General features: G+C 51.2%; 1 protein-coding gene across 1 annotated transcript in view; it reads right to left on the bottom strand.

Annotated features, from left to right (window-relative positions):
- The window catches only part of NAV1 (neuron navigator 1), a 313,376-nt gene that overhangs the window by 107,155 nt on the left and 189,118 nt on the right, over nucleotides 1-17,103 (bottom strand). Inside the window, 1 exon segment of the mRNA XM_029069967.2 lies at nucleotides 14,693-15,037. Within this exon segment, the coding sequence (XP_028925800.1) occupies nucleotides 14,693-15,037 (345 nt within the window).

Raw genomic sequence — 17,103 nt, 5'->3', positions numbered from 1 at the left:
CTTGCTACTTAGTATCTCAAACCCCAAGTTCATCCAGATCCCCAAAGGGAAAATGACCCCAGCCTGACTGGGAAGGCAGGGGTTGCCCCCTGGAGTGTCAGCCCTGAACTCAGGTCCAGGAGCTCCCTGCCTCCTGCCACCTCAAGGCAGGGCCCTTCCCTGACCACCCCTGGGACTTGGCCTGGGAGGAGCAGGATGGGGAGAAGGGTGGATCCTGGGAAAGAGTTTGGAGCAGGACAGGGGCAGAGAGTCCCAAGGCTGAAGGCGGCTCCCTCTGGAAAGGCCCCAGGAGTCAGGGTGGGGCTGGGAAGGAGCAGGGAGGAGTAGGACATTGGTGCTGGAACAGGATGAGGGGGATGGGGATAGACAAGGCAGCTGTGGGACACTTGGTGAAGGGGAGACACCTGCTGAGGGGAGAGGAGCTCACCCAGAAAGGCAGTTCAGCCAGTGAGAGACTGGGGCTGCATAAAGGCTCTCTATCTTCCATAAAAGCCCTCTGTAGTTATCTCAAGAGTCGCCTGCTGCAGATATAACCTTGTTTGCCCTCTGGGCCACCCTTCCCTCCCAACCAAGAGAAGTGGGAAACTGAGGCCAAGACTGGGAACAAGTCCTGCCAGAAGAGGAGAAAGGGAGGGCCCAGTGGGGGCCAAGTGAGGGGTACCCAGAGGTATTGAGCACCATGGCCCCCAAGGCCTGGAGAGGGGTGCTCCTGAGCCAATGGATACACACCCCTCCTTCCCAGTGCCTGAGGAAGTGCAACTTAATTAGGCACCCAAAGGCTAGGCAAGACTCTGCAACCCAGAACATACCAGCACTCACTGTCTCAATGTGATGATAATAATAACTGTGATATTTGTTAAGCACTATGTGCAGGCACTGTACTAAGCACTGGGGTGTCTACAAGCAGATCAGGTTGGACACAGTACCTGTCTCACATGGGACTCACAGTCTTAATCCCCATTTTACAGATGAAGTAACTGAGGCCCAGAGAAGTGAAGGGACTTGCCCAAGTCCACACATCACACACATGATGGAGCTGGGATTGGAATCCATGACCTTCTGCCTTCCAAGCATTATCCACTATGCTATGCTGCTTCACTTGACCCAAACAAGAGTGGAATGGGTTAACTTTTCTATCCACAGACAGAAAACCCAAGGGATGAGCTCTGGCCAGGGAAATGGCACTGACCCATCCTCCCTTCATTCAATCGTATTTATTGAGTGCTTACTGTTTGTGGAGCACTCTACCGAGCTCTTGGGAGAGTACAATATAACAATAAGCAGACATATTTCCTGCCCACAACGAGCTTATCCAACCAGCTGCCATGTAATGCGGGCCAATAGGGATGGAGACAGAGGGGGGGGATGACTCACTACAAACCATCTCTACTGGTGGACAGAGCATGACTTTCCTCATTCTGCTGCATTATACTCTCCCAAGCGCTCAGTACAGTGGTCCGCCCACAGCAGGCGCTCAATAAAAACCACTGACCGGTTGATCGCCACTGCAGCAAAAATGACTCGGGCACACACCCTGCAGGTGGCAGGAATTCATGGGTTCTAATCCCGGCTCCTCCACTTGTCAGCTGTGTGACTTTGGGCAAGTCACTCCACTTCTCTGGGCCTCAGTTACCTCATCTGTAAAATGGGGATGAAGACTGTGAGCCCCATGAGGAGCAACCTGATCACCTTGTATCCCCCAGCGCTTAGAACAGTGCTTTGCACATAGCGCTTAACCAATACTAACATTACTACCCCCCCCCCCCCCCCCAAAGGTTGGTGTCCGAGCAAGACACCAGAGAAGGGACACTATTGTAATTTCTTGGGCAAAGGAAGAATCTCGGTGTGCCAATCTCACCAGTGGCAGCATCTTCAGGCCAAAGGACCGCTGTGCAAGGTGAGCAAAGCCTGCCATCTCTGGGGCTGGCAGCGCTCCCCCCTTCCCGCACCCCTCACCAGTGAGCTGAAAGCCCCCTGACAGCCCGGGACAAAGAGCAATTAAAGCCCAAGCGCAGTCCTTCCCTGCCCCGTGCTTCGGGAGGCAGGCGCAGCGAGCACGCTGATTAGCCAAAGAGATAATTAAACCCGAATGGTGGGGCGGGTGGGCGTGGAGGAAGGGGAGGGGGGAGAGAGGAGCCAGAAAAGGGAGAGAAAACACTGCGTTTTAACCCTTTCTCGGCTGGAGCCGGCGGTAGGGGGTCCTCCTCCTCTGAATCAGATCAGTTCCTGGTGGGGCCTGATTCTAACCCCTCTGGGAACTGAGATCCATATGGGATCCAGCCCCGGAGGCATTCAGTCTCTCCCAAAACTTTCTCTCTGGAGGCCCATCTATCACGACTCAGGCAGAGTTCCCGACCTCAGCACGGTGAAATAATAATAATGATAACTGTGGTATTTGTTAAGGGCTTACTATGTGCCAAGCACTGTGCTAAACATTATGGTCGATATACTGCAATCGGATTAGATGCAGTCCCTGACCCACACCTAAACAGGGAGGGAGAATGGATATTTAATCCCCAGAGGAAACTGAGGCACAGGGAAATCAAGTGACTTGCCCAAGGTCCCACAACAGGCGAGTCGCAGGGCCAGGATTAGAACCCAGATCTCCTGACTCTCAGGCCTGGGCTCTTTCCACTAGGCAACACTGCAGTCTTCTGAAGCTGGAGGACTTAAGTTTGAGTCCAAGATCTGCTACCAGCCTGCTACATAACTTCTACTCTCTGTGCCTCAATTTCCTCATCTGCCAAATGGGGATAACTGTCTTTCTACCTTCCTCAAAGGGTTGTTGTTAGGGCTTAAAAGGATTTAAATAATGTAAGAGCCCTTTGGGAATAAAAATGCTTTACAAAAGCCTGGTATTGTTATTTCAATCAATTAATCAATTGTATTTATTTAGAGCTTACTTTGGGCAAAGCACTGTACTAAGCACTTGGGAGAGTATAATATAGCAGTTAGGAGACACGTTCCCTGTCCACATTATTATTACCCCGGCTTCTCTCAGGATTATGGATCTCTGAGTGCGGACATCTTCCCTGAGATCTCTGTGATCCATTTGGGTCCCTACGATCTCTCTCCTTTTCCTTCTCTTACTCTTTCTCCTCCTCAAGCTCTCCCTCCCCCACTGGAAGACTCTGAGGAGCAAAGTGAGGACCACTCAGAGGGCTTATAGCCTTGTTCTGAAGGGCCTCTTCCTCACTCTCCTCTACCCTCTACCATCTCCCTCCCCATTCTGGTCCCAGCCCAAAACACAAAGCCATCACCTTGAATTTCCTCTCGGTCAAGAAACCTCAACTCGGAGTGCTCTCCTCTTGTCCTCCTGCTCTCCCTGCTCATCAAGAAGGAGAGGATTGTGGGTCTGGCTGGGTGAGGGAGTCCCAGCATCCAGAAGGTATCCACTGTTCTCTGCTGTTTCTCCTCTGTCAGGATGACATCAGCCCGAAGCCTGAGCCCGCCATCCCCTCTGTGTAGCAGCGGTGGCATTGGATGGACCTTCCCCCCATCTCCCCGACCCCACTCGGAGGGCCAACAGGTGGCCGGCTCCCACTCCTGCCCCACGCAGGACCGGATGCTCTGGGGAAGCCAGCCTGGCCAGTGTCCGTGGTCTTCAATGAGTGGAGTGGAGTTACCTGCAGGCTCCTAGAGGAGGAGCCGTGGTTCTGGAGAGACTCTGGGATCTCTGGGTCCCATACAGGGTGAGACTGGGGTGACCCTGAGAGTCCTGGACAGAGCCAGCCTTCCAGGCCTGACTTCAAAGAGCTCTGAACATGGAGTGGGTCCTAGTCTCAGAGGAAGAGACAGATTGGCTCTCTGCCTTGGGGATTTGGCATTTTGCCTGTTCACTCTTTGGCCCCAGAATGAGCCATGAGAGGAAGATGCAATTTCAGCTGTCCAATGGCACCATTGTGTGGCCCTACTAAACCCCACTTCTCCCAGAAACTCAGAAGCGGCCAGCTCAGTGCCCACCCCAACAGAGATTTTCCCCAGGAAGGCTGGGCCTGCTGCCCCAGCCACTATTTATTCGGGCTTCCTGAGGCTCTTGTGTTCTCTCCCTCTGCTGGAGCTGGGAAAAACAGCAAAACTGTAGTACTCTGACTCTGAGAAACTTGGAAGGGAAACCTCTCTCCCTCTCTGCAGTCTCACATTTCCTCTTGCCTTCAAGACATCTCTACTTGGATGTCCTCCCGCCCCCTCAAGCTTAACATGTCCAAAACAGAGCTCCTTATCTTCCCACCCACACCCTGTCCTCTCCCTGACTTTCCCATCACTGTAGATGACACCAGCGTCTTTCCTGTCTCACAAGCCCATAACCTTGGCATTATCCCTGACTCCTCTCTCTCATTCAACCCACATATAATAATAATAATTATGGTATTTGTTAAGCACTTACTATGTGCCAAGCACTGTTCTAAGCACTAGGGTAGATACAGGGTCATCAGGTTGTCCTGCGTGGGGCTCACACTTTTAATCCCCACTTTACAGATAAGGTAACTGAGGCACAGAGAAGTGAAGTGACTTGCCCAGGGTCACACAGCAGACAAGTGTCGTACCCGGGATTAGAACCCACATCCTCTGACTCCCGAGACCGGGCTGTTTCCACTAAGCCTTAATGCTTCTCTATTCAAATATTCATATATATTCAACCCATCACTAAATCCTGCCTGTCCCATCTTCACAACATCGCTAAATCCACCCTTTCCTTTCCATCCAAACTGCTACCACGTTAATACAATCACTCAACTTATCCCTCTCCTTGCTGAACTTCCAGCCTTCTGCCTCTCCCCACTCCAGTTTATATTTCACTCTGCCATCTGGATCATTTTTCTACAAAAACATTCAGGACATGTCACCCCACTCCTCAAAAATCTCCAGCGGTTGTCCATCCACCTCCGAATCAAACAAGAAGTCCTCACCTCTGGCTATAAATCACTCTATCACCTTGCCCCCTCCTATCTCACCTCACTACTTTCCTATTACAACCCAGTCTGCACACACTGCTCCTGTAATGCTAACCTTCTTATTGTGTCTCCATCTCGCTTTCTGTCCGCTGACTCCTCGCCCACGTCCTACCTCTGGTCTGGAATGCCCTCCCTCCTCAAATCCTACAGTCAGTTACTCTCTCCATTTTCAAAGCCTTATCAAAGGCATATCTCTTTCAGACAGCCTGGAAGAGATACTACTCTCTAACTCCCCCTCCTTTCCTCTTCTCCCATCCCTTCTGTGTCACCCTAACTTGCTCCCTCTGTTCTTCCCCCCTCCCAGCCCCACAGCATATATCTGTAATTTATTTTTTTATGTGAATATCTGTCTCCCATCTCTAGACTGTAAGCTCTTTGTGGGCAGAGAATGTGTCTGTTTATTGTTGTATTGTACTCACCCAAGTCCTTAGTACAGTGCTCTGCACACAGTAAGTGCTCAATAAATACAACTGAATCCCCTTTGTGACTCTGCAAGTCATATTCTCTTTTCTGCTCTCCTGGCCTTTCCATCCAGTGCCCCATCTCTAGACTGTGGGGAACAGCATGGCTTAGTGGAAACAGTACAGGTCTGGGAATCAATCATTGGTATTAACTGAATACTTACTGTGTGCAGAGCACTATACTAAGCACTTGGGAAAGCACAAAATAACAGAGTTTGCACAAACGTTCCCTGCTCATAATGAAATTACACTCTAGAGGGGGAGACAGAGGATCTGAGTTCTAATCCCCATTCTGCCTCTTATCTAGTGTGTCACCTTGGACAGTTGCTTCACTTCTCTGTGCCTCAATTACCTCACCAGTAAAATGAGGATTAAATCCTCTACCTCTGATTAAGACTGTGAGTCTCATGCCAGACAGGGACTGTTTCCAATCTATCTTGTATCTACCTTGGTGCTTACTACAGTGCCTGGCACATAAAAAGCACTTATCAAGTACTTTTTATGTGCCAGGCTTTATCGCCAAGATCCACCCTATCACCAAAATCCGCCCTTTCCTCTCCACCCAAACGGCTACCTTACTGCTACGGGCTCTTGTTATATCCCGGCTAGAGTACTTTGTCAGCCTTCTCTCTGATCTCCCTTCCTCCTCTCTCGCCCTGCTCCAGTCTATTCTTCACTCTGCTGCCCGGCTCATCTTCCTGCAGAAACGATCTGGGCCTGTCACTCCCCTTCTTAAACACCTCCAGTGGTTGCCTATTGACCTCCGCTCCAAACAAAAACTCCTCACTCTAGGCTTCGAGGCTCTACATCACCTTGCCCCTTCCTACCTCTCCTCCCTTCTCTCTTTCTACCACCCACCCCGCACGCTCCGCTCCTCTGCCGCCCACCTCCTCGCCGTCCCTCGGTCTCGCCTATCCCGCCGTCGACCTCTGGGCCACGTCCTCCCGCGGTCCCGGAACGCCCTCCCTCCTCACCTCCGCCAAACCGATTCTCTTCCCCTCTTCAAAACCCTACTTAAAACTCACCTTCTCCAAGAGGCCTTCCCAGACTGAGCTCCCCTTCTCCCTCTACTCCCTCTACCGCCCCCACTTCACCTCTCCGCAGCTTAACCCTCTTTTCCCCCCATCTCCCTCTGCTCCTCCCCCTCTCCCTTCCCATCCCCTCAGCACTGTACTCATCCGCTCAACTGTATATATTTTCATTACCCTATTTAATTTGTTAATGAAATGTACATCGCCTCGATTCTATTCAGTTGCCATTGTTTTTACGAGATGTTCTTCCCCTCGACTCTATTTATCGCCATCGTTCTCCTCTGTCCGTCTCCCCCGATTAGACCGTAAGCCCGTCAAACAGCAGGGACTGTCTCTATCTGTTGCCGACTTGTTCATTCCAAGCGCTTAGTACAGTGCTCTGCACATAGTAAGCGTTCAATAAATACTATTGAATGAATGAAAGTACAATTTTTTTTAAAGTGATGCCTTAATCCTCTAAAATGTGCTGTCTCCATCTCTAGACTTCTCTGCATCCTGCCTAATGACTTAACTCTAGAATACACCACCTGCTTGTAAATGAATGACAAGGTGTCTCTTCAGTAGCCTCATCTCCAGAAAAAGAAGTCTGGAGTGTTTGTATAACCACAGGGAAGACAGCAACAGGGAGAGCTGAGGTCTAGAAAATCTGCTTCAAAACCCTTCCCATTCAAGGCAAGGGATGGGGATCTGCTTCAAAACCCTTCCCATTCAAGGCAAGGGATGGGGACAAAGGAGGAGTGAGGGACATGGGGAGAGGCAGGAGCAGGCCAATGGTAAAAGGAAGAGAGGTCGGGCATAGATAGAAAGCTTGGGGCAAAGGCAGGTTAAAGGTCGGGACCCAGAGAAGGGTCTGAGGCAGCGATCCAACTTAGGGTCTGTGGTTTGACCTTGGGCAAGTCATTTCATGTCTCTGTGCCTCAGTTACCTCAACTGTAAAATGGGGATTAAAACTGTGAGCCCCACACACAGGACAGAAACCACGTCCAACGTGATAACCTTTTATCTTCCCCAGTGCTTAGAACAGTGCTTGACACAGAGTAAGTGCTTAACAATCACCATCATCATCATCATTATTATTATTATCCTTGTTAAGCAGAAAGAGGGGAAGGAGCAGGGGCAAGGAAGGAGTCAGGGCTGGAAAAATGGAAGGAGTGGGACAGGGAAGGGGCTGGAATGGATCTGGGGAGAAGCTCCCCTGAGAGCCTGGGGCTGAGGAGAATGGCCCAGAAGCAGCTGCTCTCCGAGCCAACGCCCCTCTGGTCTAGGCCCAGAGCAACTGGGGTTCTACAGTCAAGAAGTGTTTCCTGACTCTGGGCCTGCTTCATTTTCAGCCAGTCCTTCATCACCTCCCCATGGGACAGAGGACTGGGAACTCAAAATAGGGAATCCAGGAGGTAGGCATCAGTCAGGAAGGGCCAGTTAGGGAAGCCAGTTGGGGGGACAGGTGGAGGTCACAAAAGCTGCCCCACCAGGTCAGATTTAAGGGAAAACCAATTTCCAGCAAGGAGATGGAAGAACTCAGACCTGTTCCTGGATTTGGGGTAACAGGGAAGCAGCTGGGCCTAGTGGCAAAAGCCCAGGACTGGGAGTCAGGAGACCTGGGCTCTAATTCTGGCTCTGCCACTTGCCTGCTGTGTGACCTTGGGCAAGTCATCTGACTCCTCTGTGCCTTAGCTTCCCCAGCCATAAAATGGGGATTCTATATCTGTTCTCCCGTCTTCCTAGACTGAGCTCCTTATGGGACAGGGGCCATGTCCAACTTGATTATCTTTTATCTACCCCAGTGCCTGGTACATAGTAATGTTTAACAAATACCACAATTATTATTATTAGTATTCTAGCTGAGGAAAACAGGGAAAGATGGATGGAGTGGGATTATATGGACTTTTCCAGGTCTGACATCTGGCCAGGAGTCTCCATATTCCAACTGCAAATCCTTCACTTCCCTTCCTTCCCAATCAGTCAATCAATCAACGGCGGGCTCATCACTGTCTCACAATGACACATCCAGCTCATTGTTTCTGTTTAACTCACACACACCCTTTGGGCATCCATCCATCTTGCTCTCATATGCTTCCATACACTCTGTGTCTCTCTCCCCAATATAGGTAATTGTGTGTGCACCTTTGTCTTTTTCACATACTCACCCTCTATGTTCCACCACATGTCCTTTCGGTCTGAATCTTTGCACAGATCTGGTATCTGTCTTTCCCACACGGATCTCTGGGTCCCACGGCCATTCACACTCTCCCTGTCTGAGCCATTGTTCGGGTGGTTCCTTTCTGCCCGCTTGCCTCTCTGCCTCCCTGCCTGTCTGTCTGGGACTTGACCTCCTGGTGATCTCTCCTGACCCTGCACCTACCTTTTTCCTACCCCTCCCTTGCTTGTCCATGAAGGTCTGGGATGGGAGGGTCCGGCAAAAGGGAACTGTCAGTCCTGTCCCAGGTCTGGCTGCTTAGTGTAGAGGGATGAGCCCCTTCTTCCCTGCCTTCACTTTCCCCCTCCCCCCAGCCTGGTCTGCAGAATCTCTTCTCCCCAACCTCCTCCCATCTGCCGGCTTTCCCCATTTTCCCCTTCTCTCCCATCTCCCTGATCTCCCCCATCCCTCCACCTTTTCCCATCTCTCTGCAACTCCTCTCACTTCATTTTACCTGTCTCCCATCTCCCTCACCACCCCTTACCTCCTCCCATCTCCCTGCACTACGACCCTTCCCGCCCCCCAGCCCATCTCCTCCCATCTCCCTCCATCTCCCCCTCACTCCTCTAGGTACTTGGCGGCTTTCTCTGCCCAGGCTGGGATACCCGATAGCCTGGGGAGCAGAGGCTGATCCAGACTAGCCATCCCAGGAACAACTCTGCCTTTGAGCTGGGGCCCAAACAAGGGCTGTATTCAACAGCTGGGCTGCTCCAGAGGCTCTCTCAGTCCTGGGTGCAGAGTTCCTAGCTGCAGACAGCTCCCCCTGCTTTGTTAATAGGGCCCAAGGACACCTAGGGGACAAGGGGATTGCTAGTGATTGCCCAGTCCCAAGGGCCTGGCTCCAGCATTCTTCAAGGTGGGCACCCTCCAAACGCCCTGCCCAGTTTACTCAGGGTCGCCAACTGTCAGTGTCCTTGCTGGGTGACCTGAGTCCTGACTCCCTGCATTTCCAGCATCCCGAACACACTCAGAGCCCCCAGCTCTGCCAAGCAGGGATGGGGGCTGGGGGAACCGGGCAGCAAGAGTGAACTGGGTCTTGGCCTCAGCAGCAGGAGGGCAGCAGAGGGGGCCTCCATGTGGCAGAGTGGGTGGAAGGGGGATGGAGAACCTCTATGATTGACTTCAGAATGATTCCCCCATGCCTTTCATTCATTCAGTCGTAGTTATTGGGCACAGCGTGCAGAGCACTGTACTAAGCATTTGGGAGAGTACAATACGACACCTCCCCCAACAGTATCTGAGTCAGGTCCCACTCCAGGTCCCAATATTGATCAGTGGTATTTATTGAGTGTTTACTGTGTGCTGAACACTGCATCCTTTTCCAACTCAACCATGTAAGAGGGATGTGGGGAATTTGAAGAAGGTTCAGAGGAGAGCAACCATGGAGAGGATGGGGAGCCAGGGCAAATTCAGAACCGTCCCAGTGGATGAGCATAACCGTAGCCTGGCCTCGGGCCGGGATCGAATGGAAATATGGCAAGTCTGTCAGCTCGCTTGTAGGTTACTAGGACACGCTGGAGATGAGAGACCCTCCGCAGCCTGCATCTGTTGCCATGGCAACTGGCCCGTGCTGGCTTCCCTCCTCTCCCTGCCTCAGTCCCTACGCCTCCCGCCCTGGGCCCTTGCGCCATCATGGCTGCAGAATGGCTGCTTTCCAGACTTAACCCTGTGTGGGCCTGAAGGAGAAGGGGTGCCACCCTGGTGACCCGCATTCCAAGGACCGTGCCCTTCCTGACCTTCCTTCCCACACCAAATCCCCCTTTGACTGGAACCTGCCTGACCCTTGTCACAGAATCTCGAGGGAAGTGTCTTCAAGGGAGGCCTGTAGAGTGCCCTAGGGGAAGGGAAGGGGGGAAGGGGGTGCCCCGGAAGGGCCAATTCTCATTATGCCAGACCAGTTTCTGGATGTAGGGCCCAGGGCTTGGTGTGGCTCAGTGGAAAGAGAGTAGGCCTGGGAGTCAGGAGATCTGAGTTCTAATCCTGGCTTTGCTACTTGCCCACTGTTTGACCTTGGAAGAATCACTTCACTTCTTGGTTCCTCGGTTTCATCATCAGTAAAGTGGGGATTCAATACCTGCTTCCCCTCACCTTTAGACTGTGAGCTAAAAGAGGGGCAGAGAGGGTATCTGATCTGAATGTATTATATCTCCCTAGCTTTTAGCACAGTGGTTGGCCCATAGTAAGCATTTAATAAATGCAACTATTATTATTATTATTATTGTTATCATTATTATCACACTGGGTGGGGTGTTTTCTGGGGAGAGGGGTGCTATTGGCCACCATGTTCCCCCAGTGCTGCAGACAGAGCTGATGCTAGAAGTAGGCAAAACAGGCAGTGGCAATTTTGGGGATCTGCCCTGCCCTCTGAGTCACAGGGTTCCCCCATTCTCTTGCCTGACCAGACAGGGTGGTGTTTGAGAGGACCTGGGCCAGCCGGCATTTTGGGGCCCCAGGCTGGGAGTAGGGTGCAGGAGAGGAAGTGTGAAAGGGTGGGAGGGAAGAAGAGCTAAACAACTGGCTTTTCCCATTATCTAGTTTCACCATCCCCTTCTCCCCTCCTTCAAGAACATTGGCCTGGCCAGGCTGCCAAAACAATAATAAAAATAACAATAATGATAATAATAACAATAATAAAAGATGATTTCTTTAAGAGCTTTCTGTGGGCCAAGCACTGTACTAAGTGCTGCGGGAGATACAAGATAATCAAGTTGGACATAGTCCCTATTCCACTTGATGCTCACAGTCAAAGTCTAAGGAGAAGAGGAATTGAATCCCCATTTTACAGCTGAGGCAGAAAGAATTTAGGTGACTTGCCCAAGGCCACACAGCAGACAAGTGGCAGGGCTGGGATTAGAACCCAGGTCCTCTGGCTCCCTGGCCAATGCTCTTTCCACTAGGTCACGCTGCTTCCAAAAGATTTTCTAATAAAGAGAAGAGGAGGGTGAGGTCCTGGGACCTGCTTTTTCTTGGCTAGCTCTCTACAGTTCCCACCCCGGGTATGGCAGCAAAGTGATCATTCACCGGGAATAGAGCTACTGAAACCTCTCCTATTTGAAACCAGGAGGACTAGAGAGGGAGGCCTCAGTTCCACCTGCCCTCTTCCCTTTCCTCATTTCCCATGACACCCAGCACATGGTCTATGCACCTTCTGCTCTGAGTTTCCTTGGACAAAGCTGGCATTGCCCACTAGGTTAGGCCCAGTTACCTGCTGGGCTGAGTACCCAGAGAACTTTTGAGAGAGAGATGGTGACAGGGGAAGGGAAAGAGCAGGTGACCAGGGAAGGGAGAGAGGTGGTGACTAGGAAAGAAAGGGAGTTAGTGAGTGTGCATGTGTGTCTGTGTGTATGTATGTGTGTGTGTCCCTGTCCCCTACTTCCCACTCCTCCTCCTTGTCCTCTTTGAACCCCAGTCTTTTCTTTATCTCCTTTTTCCTCTGGTCTGGTCCTTCCACCCTCTTTTATCCCCCTTGCCCACATCTCTCCATCCTTTCTTTTCTCTACCCACCTTTTGATCTCTTTTCCCCGTCTTTTTCTCTATTCACCTTTGGCTCTCAAGCTCTCTGCCTGCCCTTGCCTCCCTCTCCCCGACTATCACTTTGTGCTCATGACAATCTAGCTAACCTCTCTCTCTCCCTACCCCCAGAGGACACATGATCCTGGGGGGCTACTTCCAGGACAGGTTCACATGCCAACACACGCAGTACATGTCGATATTCACAAAGCCAGGGGAACATAAGCACACCTTTGGACTCAGCCACGTGATCTGAAGTACAAACTGTCTGGCTGTCATGGGGCATGATTGTACCTGTGCAAGTCACCACTCTGATTGGTCTATATCTTTCAGAAACAGATTTTTCCTCTCATCAGGAATGCCCTGAGTGTATCACCATGTAGTGCATATGGATAGAGCAAAAGGGGGGATGGCAGCAGGAGAGAATTGAGTTAGACATAAAGAAGAAGCAGCGTGGCCTAGTGGATAGAGCATGGGGCTGAGAGTCAGAAGAACCTGGATTCTAATATCGGCTCTGCCACTTGTCTGCTGTGTGACCTTGGGTAAGATGCTTAACTTCTCTGTCTCACAAAGCTTATCTGTAAAATGGGGGTTGAGACTGTGAGCCCTATGTGGGACAGGGGACTGTGTCTAACCTGAATAACTTGTACCTACTCTAGCACTTAGAACAATATCTGACACAAAATAATAATAATAATAATTATGGCATTTGTTAAGCACTTACTATGTGCTGGGCACTGTATTAAGCGCTGGGGTAGATACAAGCAAATTGGGTTGGACACAGTCCCTGTCCCATTTAGGGCTCACGGTCTCAATCTCCATTTTACAGATGAGGGTCCTGAGATGCAGAGAAGTAAAGTGACTTGTCCAAGGTCACACAGCAGACAAGTGGTAGAGCCAGGATTAGAACCCATAACCTTCTGTCACCCAGGCCCATGCTTTATTCACTATGCTATGCTGCTTCTCCTACATATGCAGTAAGCACTTAATGAATAACATGAAAAATAACTTTCTGGGGTCCCTGCACTTCATAAGAGGATGAGGAAGGGAGGAGGGTGAGCAGTTCAAGGTAAAGAACATTCTCAGAGAGTCTCTCCATCAGCAGGGAATAAATCAGTAGGGAAACCCCCGAAGGATAACTTTTACTCTGCAAAATTCTTGGAGAATTCACAGCCACTGAGTATGGGGGAGAGTTGAGGATGAAGGTCAGATGACTGCCTCCCTGGGGGTGAGTTTCGATCTCTCTCTCCCCTACCCCACCCTGGTCAGGATGGATTAGCCCAGTGAGAGTGAGGAGTCTCCATCCCTAGAGGCACAGGACTTGACCAGATGAACCCTTGAGGTTCCTCCCACAATTCAAAGATGCTTGAAGCCTCTAAATAGCTGTGCCCAGGAGAAAAGTGGCTAGTTAGCCCAGATCCCAGAAGCCTGGACTTTCTATGCGGTATCCATCTTCTGGCTACCTTAAGATGTAAATTGGCAATGACAATGGGACAGGGTAGCAGGGGTGGGGGGCAGCTGCAGCTGAGAGTACTGACGGCCCTAAAAGAGGGGTCAAGGGAGGCTTTTATTCCTTTCCAGATCCCACTGCCACCCGCACCAGCTGCTCTGCTGACTTGCTTCTGGCAGTAAACAACACCCGCCTGTGTGTCAGTTGTTTTGCTTCTGACTAGCTTCATGGGCTGGACCACAGCAGCCTGCATCCATCAGCCTCGTCCCAGAGGGGCCTCCTGGGTGGAGGCAGGGTGGAGGCGGGAGGTGGACTTGTTACTCTGGGAGCCCAGGTCTGGGATACTCCAGCCCCTCTGGCCAGTTGAGCTGCCTGTCCCTCTCCTTCTCTCCTCCCGGGCATAGTATTGGGTCTGAGAGGTCTGGAGGGATTAGGATGGGGAGCAAAGCCAGGGGTCAGGGCCTGGTGGGGCCGGAAAAATGGGACTGCACTACTTCGAGGGAGAAAGATGGTGAGTAGTGTAAGAGGAGCTGGGAGACTGTGGGAGGAGAAGGAATGGGAACTGAGGGCCAAAGAGTAGAGGAGGAGGAGGAGGAGGAACTTGGGAGAGAAGCAGGAATTATTTGGGAGGAAGAAAGCAAAGAGAGGTGTTTGTGAGAGACAGGAATGGGTACTGAGTGACCAGGGAGGAGGCAGAGCAGGGAGACTGACCCCTGAGGGTGAGCCCAAGGGGTAGGCTTAAAGAGTGGAGGACACTGTAGCCCCTTCCATTACTGACCTCTATGCCCAGCTCCACTTCCTTCCCTCTCTGCCTGGCTCCAACTCTTCTCACAGCCCTAGAGGAAGAACCTAGGCAATCCTCCAGAAATGGCATGTACGACATCTTTGGTTCTCAGGTCTCCCCTCGTCACCCCCTGGGGGTCATCTGTCCTTTCCAGTCCTTCAGCCCCCACCCAGGTGATGAGAAACACTGGAGAGATGTCATGACTGTGGAATTTCTATATGGCTACAGAAAATGAATCTGCCATTCCTCGCCACCGTCCCCCTCCCAGCTCTAGCCAATGACCCTTAAAGGGAAGGTGACTTACCCGGTGGTGATGTCATCATCCTCGGTCACAGTCTTTCCCATGAGGTCACTGTCGCTCATGTAGCCGGATTTGAGGTCCGTCTCGTCAGGGTCCAGGGACTCGACCAGCTCCAAGCGGGAGATGTGGCTGAGCTTGCTGGGGGTGCGCATGGGCATGGTGTGGGCGTAGTGGGTCCGCTCGCCGGGCAGGTACCAGCTTGGAGTGCCTGCCGAGGGCGCATCCCCTGCCTGCAGGCGGGGACTGGACTGGCCATAGCGCCAGGAGAGCGGGGAGGAGCGGTTGGAGAGGCTGGAGACGCTGCGGGGGTTGGCCTCATCGCTGTCATAGCAGGTCATCTCCAGGGAGCTGGGGAGGACGGGACAGAGAACGCAGCCCAGATCCGGGACCCTGTCACACCACTGCCCTGCCTGCCAATCCTCTCCCCACCCTCCACCGCCCCACCACACCCCTGGCCCACCCGAAATCTTGGGTCGTCCAGTTGGCCCTGCTGATCACTTGCCGGCCTGAAAACGCTTTCGGAGATGTCTGCCTCCCCCACTTGAGTGAAAGGTCCTGGTGGGCAGGGAACGTGTCGCTTGCTGTGTACGGCCCAAGCGCTTAGCATGGTGCATCAAACCCAGTAGGTGCTCAGTAAATATTATGACTCCTATTCCTACTAGGAGAACTCCCAGTTACAAAACTACATCCTTCTTGTCCTTCAGCTCATCCTTACAGCTGTAGACTGTATTCTCCTTGTCATCAGGGATCATGTCTACCAAGTTTGTTGTATTGTACTTTCCTAAGAGTCAGTCAGTCAGTCATATTTATTGAGTGCTCACTATGTGCAGAGCACTGTATTAAGCGCTTCAGAGAGTACATTATAATGATATTATAGACACATTCCCTGCCCACAATGAGCTTACAAGCTAGAAGGGAAGACAGACATCAATATATATAAATAAATTATAGATATGTACATAAGTGCTATGGGGCTGGGAGGGGGATGATAATAATAATAATTATTGTGGTATTTGTTAAGCACTTATTTTGTGGCCAGTACAGTACTAAATACTGGGGTGAATACAAGCCAATCGGGTTGGACACAATCCCTGCCCCATGTGAGGCTCACAGTCTCATTCCCCATTTTCCAGGTGAAGTAACTGAGGCCGAGAGAAGTGAAGTGACTTGCCCAAGACCACGAAGCAGACCTGTGGCAAAGTGAGGATTAGAACCCATGACCCCGTGAGTCCCAGATCCGTGAACTATTCACTATACCATACACAGTGGGAGTAAGTCAGGGAGACGCAGAATGAAGTGGAAGAAAAGGAAAAGAAGGCTCAGTCAGGGATGGCCTCTTGGAGGAGATGTGCCGTCAATAAGGCTTTTAAGTCGGGGAGAATAATTGTCTGTTGGTTATGAGAAGGGAGGGTGTTCCAGGCCTGAGGCATGATGTGAGCAAGAGATCAGCGGTGGGATAGACAAGATTGAGGTACAGTGAGAAGGGTGGCGGTAGAAGAGCAAAATGTGTGTCCTGGATTGTGGTAGGAGTCTCTCTGCCCTGTACCCAAGAGGAAGCATGTTCTAGTGGAGATAGCATGGGACTGGATGACCTGAGTTCTAATTCTGGTTTTGCAAATCACTTCACTTTTCTGGGTCTTAGTTCCTCTTCTGCAAAATGGGGATACGATATCTGCTTTCCCATGTGAGCTGTGGCTCATGTCATTATCTTGTACCTACCCCAGGTCTCTTGGATATAGGAAATGTCTAATAAGTAGTATTAATTTATAAGAGGGAAGAGGTGAACAAAAGCCCTGACTAGGTCTTGGTGCAGAATGGAGATCTGTAGGAAGCCCATCTCTGCCATGGGTCTAGGAGCTCTAACTAAATATCAAAACTCCTCCAAGAGGCTTCACTCGGGCTTTGGAACACCACCTCAGCAGGGAAGCAGCTGGAGGGGAAGAAGAGGTCACTAGATGCCTTCACTTTCCAGGCCCCGTCCCATCATGCCACCCTCCCACTCTGAACACCAGCCAATTTCACCTGAAAACCTCAGGGGTGAGAATAATAACAACAACAATAATAGTAATGATTGTGGAATCTGTTAAGCAATTTCTTTTTGACAAGCACTGTACTAAGCCCTGGGGTAGGTGCAAGATAATCAGGTTGGACACATACGGGGCTCAGTCCACAGAAGAGGAGAACAGGTATTGAATCCCCATTTTACGGTGCTCAGAACAGTGCTTGACACATAGTAAGTGCTTAAAAAATTACCATAATTATTATTTTACAAATGAGGAAACTGAGGCACAGAGCAGTTAAGTAAGTTGCCCAAGTCCCCACAAGAGGCAAGAGGCAGAACTGGGATGAGAACTTGGGTCCTCTGTCTCCCAGACCTGGGCTTTGTCCTCTAGGCCAAGCTGCAGGAACACAGA

The sequence above is a fragment of the Ornithorhynchus anatinus genome, chromosome 7, assembly GCF_004115215.2.
Source record: "Ornithorhynchus anatinus isolate Pmale09 chromosome 7, mOrnAna1.pri.v4, whole genome shotgun sequence".
Lineage (NCBI taxonomy): Eukaryota > Metazoa > Chordata > Mammalia > Monotremata > Ornithorhynchidae > Ornithorhynchus > Ornithorhynchus anatinus.
Note: the sequence above shows the minus strand (reverse complement) of the source record. Positions and strands in the feature narration are given on the sequence as shown.